Source organism: Melozone crissalis, unplaced genomic scaffold (genome assembly GCF_028551555.1).
Source record: "Melozone crissalis strain CALT ecotype California unplaced genomic scaffold, PUWL_Pcris_2 ptg000038l_1, whole genome shotgun sequence".
Lineage (NCBI taxonomy): Eukaryota > Metazoa > Chordata > Aves > Passeriformes > Passerellidae > Melozone > Melozone crissalis.
The window spans coordinates 6,537,701-6,555,085 of record NW_026535816.1 but is presented as its reverse complement, the minus strand read 5'-3'; the positions used below and the strand labels follow the sequence as shown (position 1 = coordinate 6,555,085).

General features: G+C 41.1%; 1 protein-coding gene across 1 annotated transcript in view; it reads left to right on the top strand.

Annotated features, from left to right (window-relative positions):
* The window catches only part of KIAA1549L (KIAA1549 like), a 136,678-nt gene that overhangs the window by 74,472 nt on the left and 44,821 nt on the right, over window positions 1-17,385 (top strand). The window contains exons 9-14 of the mRNA XM_054283653.1: window positions 417-476; window positions 1,947-2,098; window positions 3,488-3,659; window positions 6,880-7,043; window positions 12,937-13,127; window positions 16,785-16,912. Of these exons, the coding sequence (XP_054139628.1) occupies window positions 417-476; window positions 1,947-2,098; window positions 3,488-3,659; window positions 6,880-7,043; window positions 12,937-13,127; window positions 16,785-16,912 (867 nt within the window). The remainder of the gene's footprint in view (window positions 1-416; window positions 477-1,946; window positions 2,099-3,487; window positions 3,660-6,879; window positions 7,044-12,936; window positions 13,128-16,784; window positions 16,913-17,385) is intronic.

Genomic DNA, 17,385 nt, shown 5'->3' with positions numbered 1-17,385 from the left:
TTTCATGTTATTTTAGGCTGAAACTATATTCTGGGCTACATAAGGATCAATCACAGAATCATCATGGAATCTCATCTGGTTTTCTGCAGGGGAGAAAGCAGCAGAGATGAATACAACACCTATTACCTGTCTTTCTTGGTTCTGAGCATTCCTGGGCTTCATCCCAGACTCTGTCCCAGCCAGCATTTTGGCAACAGGAGATATATGTTCTACTTTGTATGGCAGGGCTTCTCCTGTTTACACTTGGTGTTCTTCCTCAGACAGAAAAGAAATTGTAACCCTGAAAATTATGCTCTAGATCTCCTCTTGGGCCATGGTTCAATTTTATTTACTGTTGTCGGGGTAGCCAGTTTTGGGATGCATAATGTGTAGGATGTTGGAATATTAAGACATAATTTAATCTTCTATTTTTAAAGCTTTGGAGTATCCAAACCTTGATGTCTCGGAATCAACTAGAGACTACTGGGTGATAACAGGTACTTTTTAATGTCCTTCCCTCCTCCAGGCACTCCAGGTAATAATTTTTAGTGCTCATTTATATCAACACAGCAGTGCAGTAATTTTACACAGAATAAGTGGCTGCCCACTGAACCTGCCTTCAGCTGGGCAGATGCACTTACAGTCACTCTGTGGCATAAGTGATAGATCATCTTGAGCCGTGGCATCTCCAGCAAGCAACACCCAGCTCAGAATTTATAGCACTTTGGTTGAAACAATTCTGAGAGCAGCATTATTTTCCAAGAGTTTTGAGACACAAACAGACCATTTATTTATTTATTTATTTATTTATTTATTTATTTATTTATCTAATATCCTGGGACATGGATTTAAATCTGAAATCAAAAAGGACACATAGACATAACCCAGCAGTAGAGGTGAGGCTGTTACACGAAGTAATTTGTTATGATTTGCTGACCATCTGGGTGTAAAGATTTTTTGCATCTTTCACTTGAAGCTCTTAGGCTTCAAACCACTTCTTTTATCAAGTTATTTCACAGGTGCCACCTTCTCATGCACAATCACTTTGACTTCAGAAATGATAACTGGGCAAGAAAGAGACCCTTTCCCTCAGACATCTTTGAGTGATACCAAAGCCTTTCTAGCTGGTGTGTCTGTACCTGCAATTGTTTAATGCTCAGGAGAGCAGAGCAAAGGGCTCTGACATGAAATAAGCTTGGTACCAGTTCCATCTTTTCATAAATTTAAAATAAAACATAAGTTTATGCAGAGATGATGATCTTCTGAAGGGAGTGGTGCAGCTCTTCCCAGTATGGACCCTGTGAACCTGATACTCCATTTCTTGGCTCTGTGCACTTGCTGTGATGGATTATTATTGATATTACAATAGAAACTCTGTTTTCAAAAAGATCCTGTTGGTCCCAGGAGCATTTTGAAATAATGCTAAAAAAACCATACATATGTATGAATTGAATCTGCATGTCATATGACTTTTTGAACTTTAGAATCCAGTGTCTTTTAAATCTTGCATTGATTTATACTTCAGATGTCTTCATTTATACTTCAGAAATGTTTATTGAGGTTTCAGTGCTTTTAGACAGGATATCTTGTTTGAGACTGTACAAAATTGAAACTTCAGAGCTCAAATCCTCAGGATAGAAACTAGTTAACAGGAGCATCTGACAGTAAGCATAAATCTAGCAGCTCTCAAATAGGCTTGAACCTAATTTTTACATTGAAGATCACAGAGTAGTAAACTGAAGGCCTAGAAATGGTATTTTGATATTATCTGAGATGAGCTGTGCAGGGGCTGAAACAGAAGTGTGTTAGATCCTCACAGGGAATAACTGAGAGGGGATAACAGTGTCCAGGTGTTTAATTTCCGAGTTAGTCTGCACCTCCCTGTCCCAAACTGTCCCACAGCCCACGTGTTACTTCACCTGTGGGTGCATGAAGTGCTGATCTGTGTTTTTTCTGTGTTCCCACAGTGATCCAAGGCGTGGATATTGCTTTGCTGGGGCTCAACAACCAGAGCTTTGCCAGGCTGATGGAGCAGCGCTTGGCCCCGCTGTTCATGATGTCCCACCAGCAGGGAAGGCGCTTCAGACGTGCCACCACCGTGGGCAGCTACACTGTGCAGGTGCTCAGTGTGGGGAAAAAAATGCTTGGCTTGCATCTGTCCTGCTTCAGTTCCTGTAAAAGACATGCCTAGCTGAATTTCTAGGCTGACATTTCCTGTATTTCTCATGGGTATCAATGCAGAATGCCTGGCACTGCTGATGGTGCCTTTTTTTGCAGCCAGCCATGTTGGCATGCCTGTCATCCTCCAGAAATCATCATTAGTTAATCAGTGTTCATAAATATTTTCTCTCTGGTTGCTATGAGGATTGGTACAAAGTACATATTTTAGCGTATTCAGCATAATGAAGAGTTCCAAGTTTTTTCTTCTGGATAAAAGTTTCCTAGGTAACTCAAAGCTAGAATTTCTTTTTTTTTCCTCTTTTTGTTGGAAAAAAAAATGTAAGAGGCAGCCTTTATTTATACAGGGTTAGTCATCAAATCATGTGGCCCCAGATCATGCTATGAAGTAGAGACTTGAGACCTGAGTAATTTATTAATCATCTTTCTCTTATTTACAGCATTTTTCATTCAGTATTTTGAACTGATCATGTTTTGTTTTCTCACCATTAAGCCAAATGATGCTGTGGGCAATTAAAAGATTTCTTCTTCAATCTTCAAAAATTAGTTATTTAAAAAAAAATTAAATTGTTTTCCAATAATTGTTTATTGTAAGGTATAAACCCAAGTAATTGCATTTCCCATTTGCCCACACAATTCTTTGTGTTGTTCCACTGAAATAATTTAAAAGAAGGAACACATTTTACTTGCCAGAAGTGTGAACCTTTGTAAAATTTTTGTCCATAGCATAATGGAGAAGAATCATAAAACTCCTTTTTCTTCTCATCATTAGAAATATCTGACATTTTCTCCACTCTCAGAAAAGGTAGATGTACAATGGAAAAATTCTGCCAGTGTTCTGCAGAATAAAATGGGAAAAGCATGATTCCTTTGTTATCAACCTGGGACAAAAAAAATAATAAGTATAGAAGGAAAATGGGAGGCTGTTTTTCAACTGCAATATGCCAATAAAGTAGAGTTTTCAGTATTAGAACAGATGATAAGAATTCCCCCTTTACAGAGGGCTGTAATGGCTAAAAATTTGATCATTTCCTCTTTGCTGCATGCTTTTCTTAGTGTAGGGTTTTACCTTAGGATTATGTTTAATTTTTTTTCAAGAAGAATTTTAGTTGTTTTTCTGACTGGCTGATTTAATAGCCTGGGCTCTTAAGGGGAGAAACTCTGATCCTATGAGGATATTTGCATGAAGCTTATGCTTGTGGGCAGTCTTGAAGGAGCTCCCTGTGGACACTGCCCCCAAATAGCTCCTGGCAAGTTTTGCAGTGGTGTAACACAAACACAGTTTATTTCTCTTTCTCTCCTCATTTTATTTATTTTATTTCCCTTAAAGATGGTCAAAATTCAGCGTATTCCAGGACCCAAGGAGCCAGCTGAACTGACGTATTACACTTTATACAATGGGAAGCCTTTGCTGGGCACTGCAGCTGCCAAAATTCTGAGTACAGTTGACTCGCAGAGGATGGCCTTGACCCTGGGCTATGTCATCCAAGTTCAAGCTGATCGTAAGAGTCCTTTCAAAAATTCCATACTTAACCATTGCTTTATTCCATGAACTGAGCACTGTGGAAAGCCACAATTAATTCTGATGCTGACAAAACCATGACAGCAGACACTAATGATGACTGGGGCAAAGTTGCTATTCATGTAACTTGGCCAAAAAATGTAAAATGTGGTGGCTGTTAAGATGTCCCTTATTTTTGACTTCATCAAAATAGTATAGATTCTTTCTATCTCAAAGGGATTATTATTTCCTTGAGTAACAATTTTCACCAAGAAAACTACATGGTTGTTAAAAATATTTAGATACAAATCAGAAAAGTGAAGTAGAAAAGAGCTACATGTGCATACGGACAGTTTTCAGATTCAAGATAGGATAGTATCATTCAGAAAAATGTGGTCAAAAATACTCCATTCTTGAAAAGTACAGTGTTTTCAATTTTCTCTTTCAAAACCTTAATCAGTTACTGAGTGATTGTGGACACAGGTTTCTTTAAATGATTTTTTAGATATTCCTATATACTTGTCATAGTCATAAAACTGTGGTGAAGCTTGGAGTGTTTTTTCATGCAGTTAACATAATGTATAATTATGCTTCATGCAATGTATAAACCCATGCCTTTTGCTAACTGGATTTCTCCACCTTACCAAAGTATTTCTAAGAAGGAATCAATATTATGTGGTAGACTTCTGCACTGGATCTCCTTACTGGTGAAACAGCACATAAAATTGTCCCTGGTGCAATTATATCTGCCTGAAGGAGTGGTGGTACTGAAATAATTACGTAAAATTGTGACAGGAAAAGAAGAGACCACTATAATAAGTAATTTGTATTATGTATCATCATCCTTATGTATCATCCATAAACATAGGATTGAGTAAGAAGACTGAAATTTGATACAATTTCCACAGAATGCACCATGTACTGTATCTGATACTTGATCTGATCATGGTCTGCTTCTGACTTGAATTCAGTTGCACCCAAGGATCTCTATTCCATAAATTCCAGCATTTACATTCCAAGTAATTTTATTTTCCATGAGGATATTTCTTTAATGTATTTTTTACTACAGAAGAGATGGATAGGGCAGTTTCCTAGCTCTTTGTGCAATGATGTGATTTATATTTACGTGGGGATTTAGGCAATTATGGAAGCTACTGCTCATCATCTAACTTTGTATTTCCATGGTCTGATAAGGCAGCCTCATTCATCTGTAGATTTTCATACCAGCCACATATGCATAGAACACTGTAAAAATAGAATAGACAGGAACTGAAATTGTGACCTGAGGTACGTGAGATTCTGAAGGCAGAGTATTTGAAATTCAGGAAGTAATTCCATCTTTATATCTTATTATGGAAAATAACACAATTTCTTTCCTTTTGGACATGGTTATTTGTAGTCTGCATTGCCGCATAAAGTACTTTGTGTGGATTTCATTTTTGCTCATTATAATTTCTGTTCTAGCAGAATGAAAAGTTCTGTCCCAAAATACTGTGAGAAAAGACACGTACCCTCGGGAGCTCATAGCTGGGTTAGATGAGACAGACGAATAATAACACAAAAAATGGATGTTCCTGTGTTATGAGCCAGAGACTGAGTTACAACAGAATGAAAGGCTTGTTTCAAATTCCACTGAAGTCTTACTGAGTTCAATGAACCATGGGTTGACTTTAGGTCACATTGGGGTCTGGTAACTGAATTAAAGATGTAAATTAGGACTCCTAAATGACTATCCTATTAGCCATAAGGTCATAATTTCCTCTGCATCCCTTAGAAGGCAGAAGTATAATTTTTCAACCATTGTTTGCTGCTTCCACAGCAGCAGACTATAATTAAAGTTTCTGTTATTTGTTAAAATTCAGATTCCGTTTCCTTCCCCACAGCCCTCTCATCCCCAAACTAAATGTCAAAGTCAATAATTAAGAATTCTGCAAGTCTGTTGAAAAGTGAACCTTGTAAGTTTCCAACCTGGCCTTTTTGCAGTCTTGTGCTCAAGCTCTGAGCCTAATGGTGCTGTTCCTACATCCCCCAAAAAACTTCACTGGCTTTGCAAAACACTGCAAATCTACAAAGAGAACAGGCTCAGGCTCCAGCCAGGCTTTCAGCTGGAGAACTGTAAAGTTCCCAGTGCCTGCTGCAGAAGAAGCTGGTTTGTATTTGAAGTCTGGTCCTGAGAGATGCTGAGTCCCTCCGACAGCTCATAAGCTCAATGACATTTGAAAGTGCCGGTCCCCCAGGAAATGGGAACGGCTGCTTTGTGCTGGTGTTCTCACAATTGCCTGCCCACACCAGCAACCAGTGCCACAGCAAAATAAACAGGGATAGCATGGGGAAGTCCACTAAATATTCCACTACAGCAAAGTTCAGCACCATAAAGAGGTTGTCTGATTGTTTTTCCAGAACGAAATGAAATGAGAGAACCGGGAATGTGTCACAGGAGGATGTGTGAACAAGTTGAAGGTTCATAACTAAGAGAGATTATTCTGATGAAATGGAGTCTAAAATGTTTTTGCCTTGCTGCATTTCAGAAATGTACCCTTTTCCTGATGCCATCATTAATATGTCTGCAAGTAGCTCTTTTCAGCCTCATTATTTCTACTCCTTCAGAAATAATGAATTCTTCTTGACCTTAACTATGATAAATTATTTCTAGAGCACAAGAGAAGCATCTTCTTATTGCCTTATTGATATTGATAGTAACTATTCCAGCTACTTTCATTGTTTTTTAAAAAGCTCTGCCAGTTTGCTCCTGCTGAGCCAGTCAATGTTTGACACCATAGATGGACTCCATGTGTGTTCTTTTAACACACATGCTATGCTACTTTGCTCTAGGCTGGCCTTGTGTTTGAAAAATAGTTAAGGATGCATTATTTGCACCTTTTATTTATTGTGTGAGTGAATCATTGGAGTGATATCTCAGATGGTATCTATCTTGACTTTGGAGTGAATGTCTGCTTTTATAACCAGGTAACATAAAATTAAGAAAAGAGAGCCTAGGGATTTGTGAATTCAACAAATCAAATCAAATTCAACAAAAACTGTTGCTGATTTTCCCCTTCTTATTCTTATTAAAGTAATAAAAGAGGTATTCCCTTGTACAGAAAGCTAGATTACTTAGCAGTACTTTTTATACTAATTTCTATATGGAGGCAATTGAAGGCTGGAAGCAGCAGGAGCCTTTCCCAGTCAAGTCACCACTGGTGGTTTGCCTTTTTCTGCAGCTGTGGTGAAGAACCCCCCAAACAACCTGTGGATCATTGCAGCCGTGCTGGCTCCCATCGCGGTGGTCACCGTCATCATCATCATCATCACCGCGGTGCTCTGCAGGAAGAACAAGAACGACTTCAAACCAGACACCATGATGAACCTGCCTCAGAGAGCCAAGGTCAGTGACCCAGCCCCACATCCAAAGGTCCATTTGCCTGCTGAGACTGTGGCTCTTGGATAGATGCAGTTGAAGGATGTTTGGAACTGAAAGGATTGGTACTCACAGCCTGGATCGGCACATCTCCTGTAGGATCTGTAGCCTGAGCTGTTCCTGCCTGCTGAAGATGGGAATGTCTGAAGTTTGGTAGCAATTAAGATCTGGCCCTAACCAAAGTTCTCCTCCCAAATTGCTGGAAGGTCCCCTTCCAGAACATTTCCCCTTTCTGATTCCCCCATAAAATCCAGAATAGGCATTCTTTGATTTTTTTTTTCTCCTACTGCTATTTTTCTTTTAGGTGCTTTGGACTTTCTAATTTTTATGTATATTGCTGGTCAGGTTCAAGGAATTATGGTTTTCTTAAAGTTACTAATCCATATCAATTACAATATTTTCTTTTCCCAAATCAAATGCACTTCCAGTTTGATCCTCTGATAGAAAAAAAAGTCACACAATACTCTTTTATCTCCATAGTGAAAAAGTCTGCCCTCTCAATGTTGGTATTAAATGGCTCTTGATCAGGTCCAACCAAAGATAGGAGTTTTTAGCCTATGAGGCTGTGTGTAAGTCAGACTGTTCCTTTGCCCTTTTAGCTGGCTTTGCTCTTCTCTGCTTGGCATGGGATTGAGATGATGAATTCTTTATTTGGTTTCTTAATGCTACAGACAGCAGGATTATTGAGATTTCAGCTCTGTTGCTTCTGCTGAAAAATGTAGATTGGAAGGAGAGTTGAAGGAAGGCATGAGGCATTTGACAGCTCTTTTCTCCTTATCTTAGGTTCGTTGCAGATGGGTGCAGCTGGTGCCAGTTGGAAACCAGACATTTGTATCAAAAATGATTCAGAAAAGACATTTCCATTTTGGTTCCAGTGTGCTCATCTGTTTATCCACTATTATCCATCCAGTTTTAAGACTAGATCTGCAGAAGTGTAACACACAATATCACAAACACAGACAGGAATTAATATCACTGCAGTGCTATTAGATGCCCCATTGAAGCCCCTAAAAATGCAAATTATGCTTTATTAGGGGTTGTTGCCAATGCTATGCACCATTTGATTGGTTTTATATGTAATCTTGGTCCCAGCTAAAAGAAAAAAAAATGAGGTAAACCTTGTACATTGTTTTGAACTGCCCATCAATATGGGATGCTTACCAGCTGAAGAAAGTTGCTATGTAAAATATGTAAAAAAAAAAAAAACACCAAACAACCTACTGCTGGTTGAAATTATAGCACAGGAAAAACTTGAAAGTATTTTCATATTTTAATCCATTGTTTTCATTCCAAAAAGAAATACAAAATTGGATTTTTACTGTTCCTCAGATTTAATCAGGCTGTAAGATACACACTCAGGTTGAAGCTTGTTCAGCCTGGTTACATTTGCATCAGCCTTCAAAGCATCAGATGGGAGCTGGATCTGCAGTTGCTGGAATGAAACAATTGGTGCTGAGCTCCCAGCACCCACACCACAGTCCTTTTCCTGCAGGTTTGTTTTCCAGCTTTTCCTGCAGGTTTGTTCTTGTTGCAGCTGGAGTGCAGAAGGTTCCCTTCCACAGAGCATTTCCCCTTTCCGGTTTATTTTGACACTCCATAAAATTTAATTTAATTCATTATCTGAAAAGTGGTGCATTTCTAAATGAAAACTAAATTGCTTTCCATTTAGTTTCGCAATGATGGCTCCATCAGAAAGGTTCTGCCAGGTCTAGTTTAGAGTTTATGCTGGTATATGGACTATGGAAGATGAATCCTGCAGTGGGACTGGGAATGGACTGGTTTGGTCATTCCTAATTTCAGCATCTTTAATTAAAATAAGGCTAAGAAATATATTTTGAGAAGATAAGGAAAGAAGGTAATTTTGAAAAGAAGATTTTTAGTTTTATTTTTAATTCCGGTGTTAGGGCTAGTGGTAATTGCTTGAACTGTAATTGCCGTATTTCATGCAGTTTGGGATTACAAATGAACACATATCCATGTCACATTTAAAACGAGTCTGTTGTATTTCATGGCTGAGCAAAGTGCCCGAGACTGCTGATTAATGCTGACTCTGCTCGAAGTGGAGTCACAGTGGAGTGATTTGTAGTTTAAGAGCCGCTTTGGTATTTTGCCTCCGCGCATCCGAGATGGGCTGTAGAATGCCCGGAGCACTTTCGGGACCCCTTTTGAGCAGCCAGCAAGGATCCCATGTGCCGCCTGCCTGCTGGGATGCCGGGTGCGTGTGCTGGCTCCAGCAGCCCTGCTCCAAGGGGACGGGCAGGGCAGAGCTGCTCGGTGCTGCAGTCCTGCGGGAGGGAGGGAGGGAGGGAGGGATGGGGGCTGCGGGTCCTGCCGGAGCGCAGCTGCCACATCCCCGCATCCTGCGGCGGGACAGCGCCCAGGGGAACCACACATCCACCATCAAACACCGTGCGCGGCAGCGGGAGGGCACCGGGGCACGGAGCAGAGCGGCGGGGCTGCTGCCGGAGCCTGGCGATGAAGGCGTGACTTCTGTGTCGTGGCACACTGAAGGGTAAAGAAATGAAGTGTGCAGAATGAGCTCTCGTACGCAGCGTAGTTTGTAGGAGCTCTCCTGGGAATTGTGGTGCTGTTGTGAATTGCCTCAGCAGTTAGGGACATCTGGATGCAGCTGCAGGGAAAAGGAAGATTGGAAAATACCATTTTTTCCAATTTTCTCGCTAGCTGTAAGGTGAAAGAAGTATAAATTCAAATTGGTGAAGTTCTGATGGGATTTTATTTTAATGCTGTTTTTATCTTAAGCAACTGTTTTTCCTTTGAGGTTTTGGATGAATGTTAACTTTTGCCTTCCTTACTTTCTAATTCACAGCATGCTTTTTTAAAGTCTAGAATCTCATTTGTCCCCTCAACTATTTTTTATTTTTAGACCATGAAAGAATAAGTTTGCAGGTAAGAGGAGATAAGATCTGTAGTCTAAGACCCACAAGCAAAAGCAAGTGCTGCATGCCGTGGGAAAACAAGCCTTATCAGTTTGATAAAGGGCACAGAAAAAAACGTCAGACTGTACCTGAGTAAACCGATAGAGGGGAGGGGCTGATTTTTTTTTTTCTTTTCCTTTTCCTTTCCCTTTTCCTTTCCCTTTTTCTTTCCCTTTTCCTTTCCCTTCTTTCTCCTTTCTCCTTTCTCCTTTCTCCTTTCTCCTTTCTCCTTTCTCCTTTCTCCTTTCTCCTTTCTCCTTTCTCCTTTCTCCTTTCTCCTTTCTCCTTTCTCCTTTCTCCTTTCTCCTTTCTCCTTTCCTTTCCTTTCCTTTCCTTTCCTTTCCTTTCCTTTCCTTTCCTTTCCTTTCCTTTCCTTCCCTCTTCCCTCTTCCCTTTTCCCTCTCTTTTTCCCTCTTCCCTCTCTTTTTCCCTCTCTTTTTCCCTCTTCCCTCTCTTTCCCTTCTCTCTCTTTCTTTCCTTTATTTCTTTTCTTTCTCTCTTCCTTGTTTCTCTTCCTTCTTCCCTCCCTCCCTCTCTTTTTCTCTCTCTCTTTCTCTCCCTCCCTCACTTCCTTCCTTCCTCCTTTCCTTCCTTTTTTGACATATTTTTTAGCATCTTTAGAGTCTTTTTCACAATCATTACAAGGAAAAAGAGTCCCAGAAACAACTGTACTCAGTCTGCCCTTTGCCAGGCAATGTAATCTAGTGCTCTCTCTCTCTCCATTTATTATTTCAAAAGCAATATTAGAATCTCAGTCCTTCAGTCTTTGTCAGTATTTTGGATGTATTGGACATCTACATTTGCAGTGCTTCAGCTGTGCCTGGTCGTGATTTTAGCCTTGCCAGTTCCCTCCAGGGGTGGCAGAACCATCTGCTCCTGTGGGCTTTTACAGAGCAGGGATCCAAGAACAAATTTTATTTAATGCAATATGTCTGCTGATGAGGATGACTTTCTCAGCTCTCCTTTTATTGCAGTTTGTTACTGGACATGGTGGTAAGTAGAACTCTGATGATTAAAATAATCCTTCATTTTCTTCCTGTGGCAGATCTGAGCTGGGACATTGCAGAATTCTTTAGTAATTCTCATGTCCTGCAGATTCTGGTTTGGTTTGTTTCTTTGTTTGGAGAGGTGATTTTTTTTTGTTTGCTTTTGGTTTTTTGGTTTTTTTTTGGTTTTTTTTAAGTAAGAGATGAAGTTGAAATTATTTGACTCTTTCAAAGGCATGGAGGGAGAAATAACTGATTTAATCACCTCTTCTCTCTTGTTACCTTTTTTCAGAATATCTAGAGGTGTCTTAGCTGACACTTAATATTTATGAGGTTGAAAAGCAACATTTTAATTAACAATATTATTATGTAGGATGTTGTGCAGAATTTCTTCCTAACTGTCCTTCACACAGCTGCTGCTTCCCTTCCTTCATTTGCTGGTGGCTGTTTTGTGATACCCTGCTTGCCATGGAGGGGTGATGGTGAATTAGCATTTCTCTGATATATTGCAAGTTCCATGGGGGTGATTTGTGGAGTTGTCTGCTCTCCCTTATCAGCATTAGCCTGCTCCTTAATGCACTGAAGCTTCTTATCAGAGGAATGCTGAAGGATGGAAACACATTAGGAACCATTAGCCTCAGTCTGAGCAGGAGCTTGGGAATGCCATGCAGGTCCACACAAAGAAAAAGCATTTCTTAGGTTTCAAAAAGTGAAAAACAGCACCATTATTTTCAGAATGAGATCACCTGTGAAATGTATCAGAATTTAGAGCTGCAGCCCAGCTTTAGTAAGGGACACAACAAGAGAAAATGCTTTTCAGAGCTTGTCCTTCTTCTGTGCCAACAGCAATTTTTTTTCTCATGCTGATTTTCTTTTGCAACTAAAATATTCAATGATGACATGACAGGAACCTGGAGTAATCAGTCGTGAACTAATTCCAAAGTATGTGTGAGGTTTAAAACTTGCACTTTCTCAGCTTTGAAGTGTTTTGTGGTCCTTTCTTAGCATTTTGTCAATTGTCTTTTTACTTCAGGAAGAGCAACGTTCCCATTTTTGGTAAGTTAGTTTTATTTAGTGCAACAAGAACACGTTTTCTGGAGGTGGTTATGAATTTCTTTCAGTGATTTACTTTTCATATTTTCTTCCCCAACAGATAATGCAGGTTGGTTTTGTTGTTGTTGGGGTTTTTTTCTTTTTTCTTTTTTGTTTTTTCCCCATTCTCTTTTCCTTCCAGCTGAAAATGCAGTTTGGAAAGTCATGTTTTGTCTAAATGTTTAATTTTTCCATTGAGAGAATACACCTTTCCTTGGCTGCTTTGCCCAGAAGGCATGTGTTAGTTCTGCTGGGCAGAAACTGCCCTGCTGCAAGGCTCTGGTGAAATGCCACTTCCCAAGAGAAACAAGTGAAGTCAGTAATATCCTTCCCAGTAGGCAACTGGCAAGCCAGGGGAAATCTAATTTCACTGACCTGAAAAAGATTACTTTCTGGAAAATGTTGCCCATGAAACTTTCTGATGTGTGCCTTTTTTACTTTGGCTTGACTGGGAATAAATTACTCCCACCCTCTTTGGAAGCACAAGGGTTTTGTCAAAGAAAGTTTTCTGTAGGGTTTTATTTTTTTTTACACCTAATTTTTAATTCCACATCCCTGTTCTCCCACTGTCTGTCAAAGTAATTTCTGGGGGTGTTACAGCAGGGTAAGAAAGGTTAGCCAAGGTCAATTTTATACGAACTAATCATGTTTAAAATGTGTGGAATGGAGATCTCATGAGAAAATTGGTTTCCTGTTGGGCATTCACATTGTTTCTATGTATTTTTACCTGTCACTTATGTAATTTAATAAGTTAAGGAGTAGTGAAAAATTTTACATTGAATTTGAAAATTTCTATTAAATCTAATACACGCTGGAAATTTCTGTTATTTCCCCTGTTTTTTGCAGCCAGTCCAAGGCTTTGACTATGCCAAGCAACACTTGGGCCAGCAGGGAGCAGAGGATGAGGTTTTACCTGTGACTCAGGAGACTGTCATCCTTCCACTTCCAGTCAGAGACGCTCCTGCCTCCCAGGAGAGGGAAACAACCCAGGATGGGAGCACCATCAAAACTGCCAAATCCAACGAAACAAGGAAAAGGTATGGGCTGGCAGCTGCTGCCTTTCCACACAGGGGTTAACGAGGATATGTGCTGCTGGTTGCTGAAAGGTTTGGCACTCAGTGTAATCCAGTTCCCCTCCATGATGTATCCTTGGCATGACGCTGGTCTGTGCTGGGTAATGTTGCTGCAAAATTTGAGATAAAACCAAGTGAAGTCTTACTGAGGAGGTGAAGTGGCTTTTGTGTGCATGTTGGTGCTCTATAAAGATGAGCCCAAATGCCACATGTAACATGAGCACTGGAAATTTCTTAAGGAATAAAAAGACAGGTCCTCAGCCACTGTAAATTGCTGTCACTCCACTGGCAGGCTCTGCCACTTTAGAATTGAACCCAATGCCTTCACCAGCAGAGGGGGAAACCCCAAATATCCACTAAATGTGGAAGACTTCTAGATCCAAAGCATCTACAGCAGGACCAAACTTCAGAAGTGTAAGAATAGACTAGATGATGTCAGTGTCTAGGGTGAAGTGTCCCAGGTTTGCACTCTCTTCATATGAAGTCTCTAGGCTTGCAGGATCATGGATTCAAGATCCCCAGGGAGCTATATGGCTCCTCTTCTCTGCTGCAGGGTCCAACAGTCCCCCTAACTCAACTTTATCTACCTTATTTTAAAATCTTCCACTGGTGGGATGATCACAACCTCCTCCAGCAATCTGTTCTCTCCTGCCTTTCCTGTTAGGAAGTTTTACCTCATGTCTGCCCTCACCCATCAACAGAATAGCTGAATATTCCTTGTCTTGGTCCTTGCAGGCGAGGAAAACAGATTATCCCTTTATCCCAGCTGTTTTGCATGCTTTGAAGCCAGTTTTTCCTTGGTCCACTCTCCTTGGCATTAAATGAGAGTGGAGCTGAGGATGGATACTGAAGGGAAGAGAGGAAAACAAACCTGTTAGGCAAACAGCCTGAATAGAGGTAACTGTTGTTGTGTGGCTCACAGGCATTCCACGGGCCTGGCCTCTTGAAGGGATTTGGTAACATACAAGAAAAGCAGCTGACTAATGCAGAGAAATTCTAGAGAAAACCAAGCCTTCCTAGCTGAGTCACCTCATCTTGTCCAATATTTCCCCCTCTGGAATAATGGGAAAGCTTGGAATACTCAGCACAGTGTTGCTGCACACTGTGTCAGGGACATGCTGGAAGGGGAAGGTGTCAGCCAGCATGGTGTGGGGCTGGAGGACAGCAGGGGTGGGTAGATAATCCCCAGTGGTCATCAGCTGAGGTTTTCCTTGCAGTAAAACAGACAGAAGGATCGTGGTTTATCGTATTCCATTGGCTGGGCAGTAAATCACCTGGAATGTGGGAAGGGCTGTCTGCAGGGTGTACCAGCAGAGAGGAGTAAACTGTTCTTCTGTCATTTAATGCCAGTGAGGTGCTGTTCAGGCTCCAAGTCACTGCAATATGAGGGTTAGGTCTCTGTGAACCAAACAGCACCTGTCCTTTCCAAAGCCTTCCATCCTCTGAAGAAATGACAACTGGAAGAGGACCGTGACACCCACAGCGGTTGCTGGTGCTGGGCAGGTCAAGTCTTTGCAGGAATTGTACTTTAAAATGTTTTGAAACCTCTCCAAAGCCATGTGTAAATATACACACACAAAAAAGTAAATCAGCCCTGTTAATTAATCCTCTACCCAAAGTGATTAAACACTTCACTCAGTCCTTTGAGTGAGTGCAGAAATCCCCCACTTAATCTGCACCATTTTAAACAAATGCTGATAAGCAAACTCGATCCAAGAAAGTTATTCTCACAACAAAATGTGCTGAACCTTGGTGCCCTTCTAAGCAAATAACTAAGAGTTAGTTTTCCCTCCTTCAGGGTGATTACTGGAGTAAGTAAGAACATGTAGAATTTCAGTTTTTTTGATTCCCAGGAGCTGTGTCTGGAAATGGAATTTAATGGTTGCTGAAGATGAAGAAATCTTTCTTGCCCTTTATGTATTTGCTCTTTCATTCAGGGTACTTTACAGCCTGGAAATGTCAATTCAAACCAGATAGCCATGAAGTGGCTGGTAACTGATCAAAGTATCTTTGCTATCACCACTGAAAGAAACTTCTCAGTTAATAATATGAGGACAACTTAAAAAGGATGAATATTTGGATTAGTGTCACCACAGAAATCATTGTGCAAGCTATCCATGTTCGCTTCTTTTCTATGTTCCCAAGTTGAGCAGATTTTCTTCAGATGTTGGTCTGTCCCTGGATGGATCTTTTTTATTGGGCTGGGATTATCCATTCAGCAGTGATAGACAGGTTTATAGGGAGGAATCTTGCTTCTCAAGACTACTTATTTTTAATAGAATTTCCAAAGGAAACCCTCAGGCTGGACAGCGTGGTTGCATGCTGAATTCTCCTGGAGTCCTGTAGCTGGAAAGAGCCAGTCTCAAATTATACATATTTCCACTTAGGCTATCTTCAAAAGGGAATCCCCAAGAATTGCTTTTCTCATATTTGTCCCTTGCTCTTCTGACCACAGTGAATGCTTTCTACTTACACTGGGTAGGGTGGCCAGACCTGGAGGTAAATGAATGTTTCAAGCTGATGATACAGTACTGGCAGTGATTTACAGGATGGTTTTGACATTTGTTTTGTTTTAGTACCATTTTCTGGTTATAAAACCATTGTGACAGCAAAAGAATTTGATTTGATTCTTTTCCTCTGTAAATGGAAGCCTCTGTGCCTAGGCCCATTTATTTTCCTCTAGTGTAACCTCTTCACATCACCCTGTCACTGCCCATGACAACTCAGTGGTAGATTGCAGATAGATTTGTGAATAACTACGCAGGTCCTGTGGGGTGTTTTCATTCCCTTTGTGGCAGTTTCACATGTAAAAAAAAAAACGTGACTGTGTCTGGGTGCTGACTATCACCAAATGTGCTATTGTCTACTAGTGGCCTGCTTTTGCCAACTTGTGCATTAGGGTTTGAGTGACTTGTACACCCCAAAAAGCAGAGGAGCTGTGGTGGGAGCTCACTCACTTGCTGCTCATTTCTGTCCCTGCTCCTTGCTGGGACTGGATGCTCAGCGGTTCTGCCCTGCCCTCCCTCCTCAGCCTGGGCAGGGACCAGTTTCAGGACAAGGATGTGCAATGGCTGATTAAAACAAGAATTTTCTTAGGGGTTTCAGCCAATGAGGGGCGCTGGTTAAACCAGGGTATGTGCCAAAAGGAGAAATTTCTTATTGTGTGTGCATACGTGCAAAGTGAGTGAGTGTTCTTTGCATTGTGGCTGACAACAACTGACTGTAAATGCAGGCTGAATAATAAAGGAATCGATTTAGCCATGCATCCTAAAACAAAGGTCTACTTTATTTTGTCTGGGTTAACGACCCTGAATTGACAACGGGACTTTTTGTCCTCGGTGGTGGCATTTTATCGTTGTGGGGCTTATGCATGAGGAGCAGTTGCATTCCAAGGCACCAAGATGCCCATCGGCCCTGAACTAATTGGGAAAGTCGTGCTCCCCTCCCATCACTGTGCTCCTACCTGTACCGTGTTGCCGTGTGCTGTTTCTATTCTGTCTCCTTTCGGTACCAAATCAGAGTTGAAAACTCAGTGATGCAAACCGCGCGAGTGAAATAACCTTGAAACGAGGTTGAGGAGGGAGAACTCACGTCCTGCCTTGTTGCTATGGTTTCTTGCAGCCGCTCCCCGAGCCAGAACGGCTCCATCCTCAGCAATGGGTCGGGAAAGCCCAGCTCCGGCCGGAGCTCCCTGCAGAAAGTGATGGCACCGCAGAAAGCGGCAAAAGACGAGGGCAGGAAAAGGAACGGTGAGAAGGGTTCGTTGTGCTCATCCCCACGTAGGCACCAGCTGGAAACAATTTCTTGTACCCTCAGCAGTCCCTGGGCATTCCGTGTGTGGCTCATTTGTTGGGTTTTCCCCTTCCCATTTACTGCTTTAACTGTTTCTCCACATCCCATGAAACATCGTGGTGCTTGCTCTTTGCAAGTTTTCTTGCTTTTTGTTTATCCCCACTCTTTTTTTTCCCTTGGAATACCAGTAAACTAAGGAAGACATGATGCTTCCTAGTAGGGTTTACAGCTTTTTTTTTTGTTTTGTAGTTCCCTAAGATATTAATTTTCTCTGCTACTCCTGCTAAGCTGGCCCAGATCTGATGAAGATGAATTAATTAGATAGAAATTAATTTGAGAAAGTGTGAAACATCCAGTGCTTTGTCTTTCCTCACATCCATGGCACACCTGTTTGTCATTAACATTTACTGGCAGCTTTTCCTGAATGCAC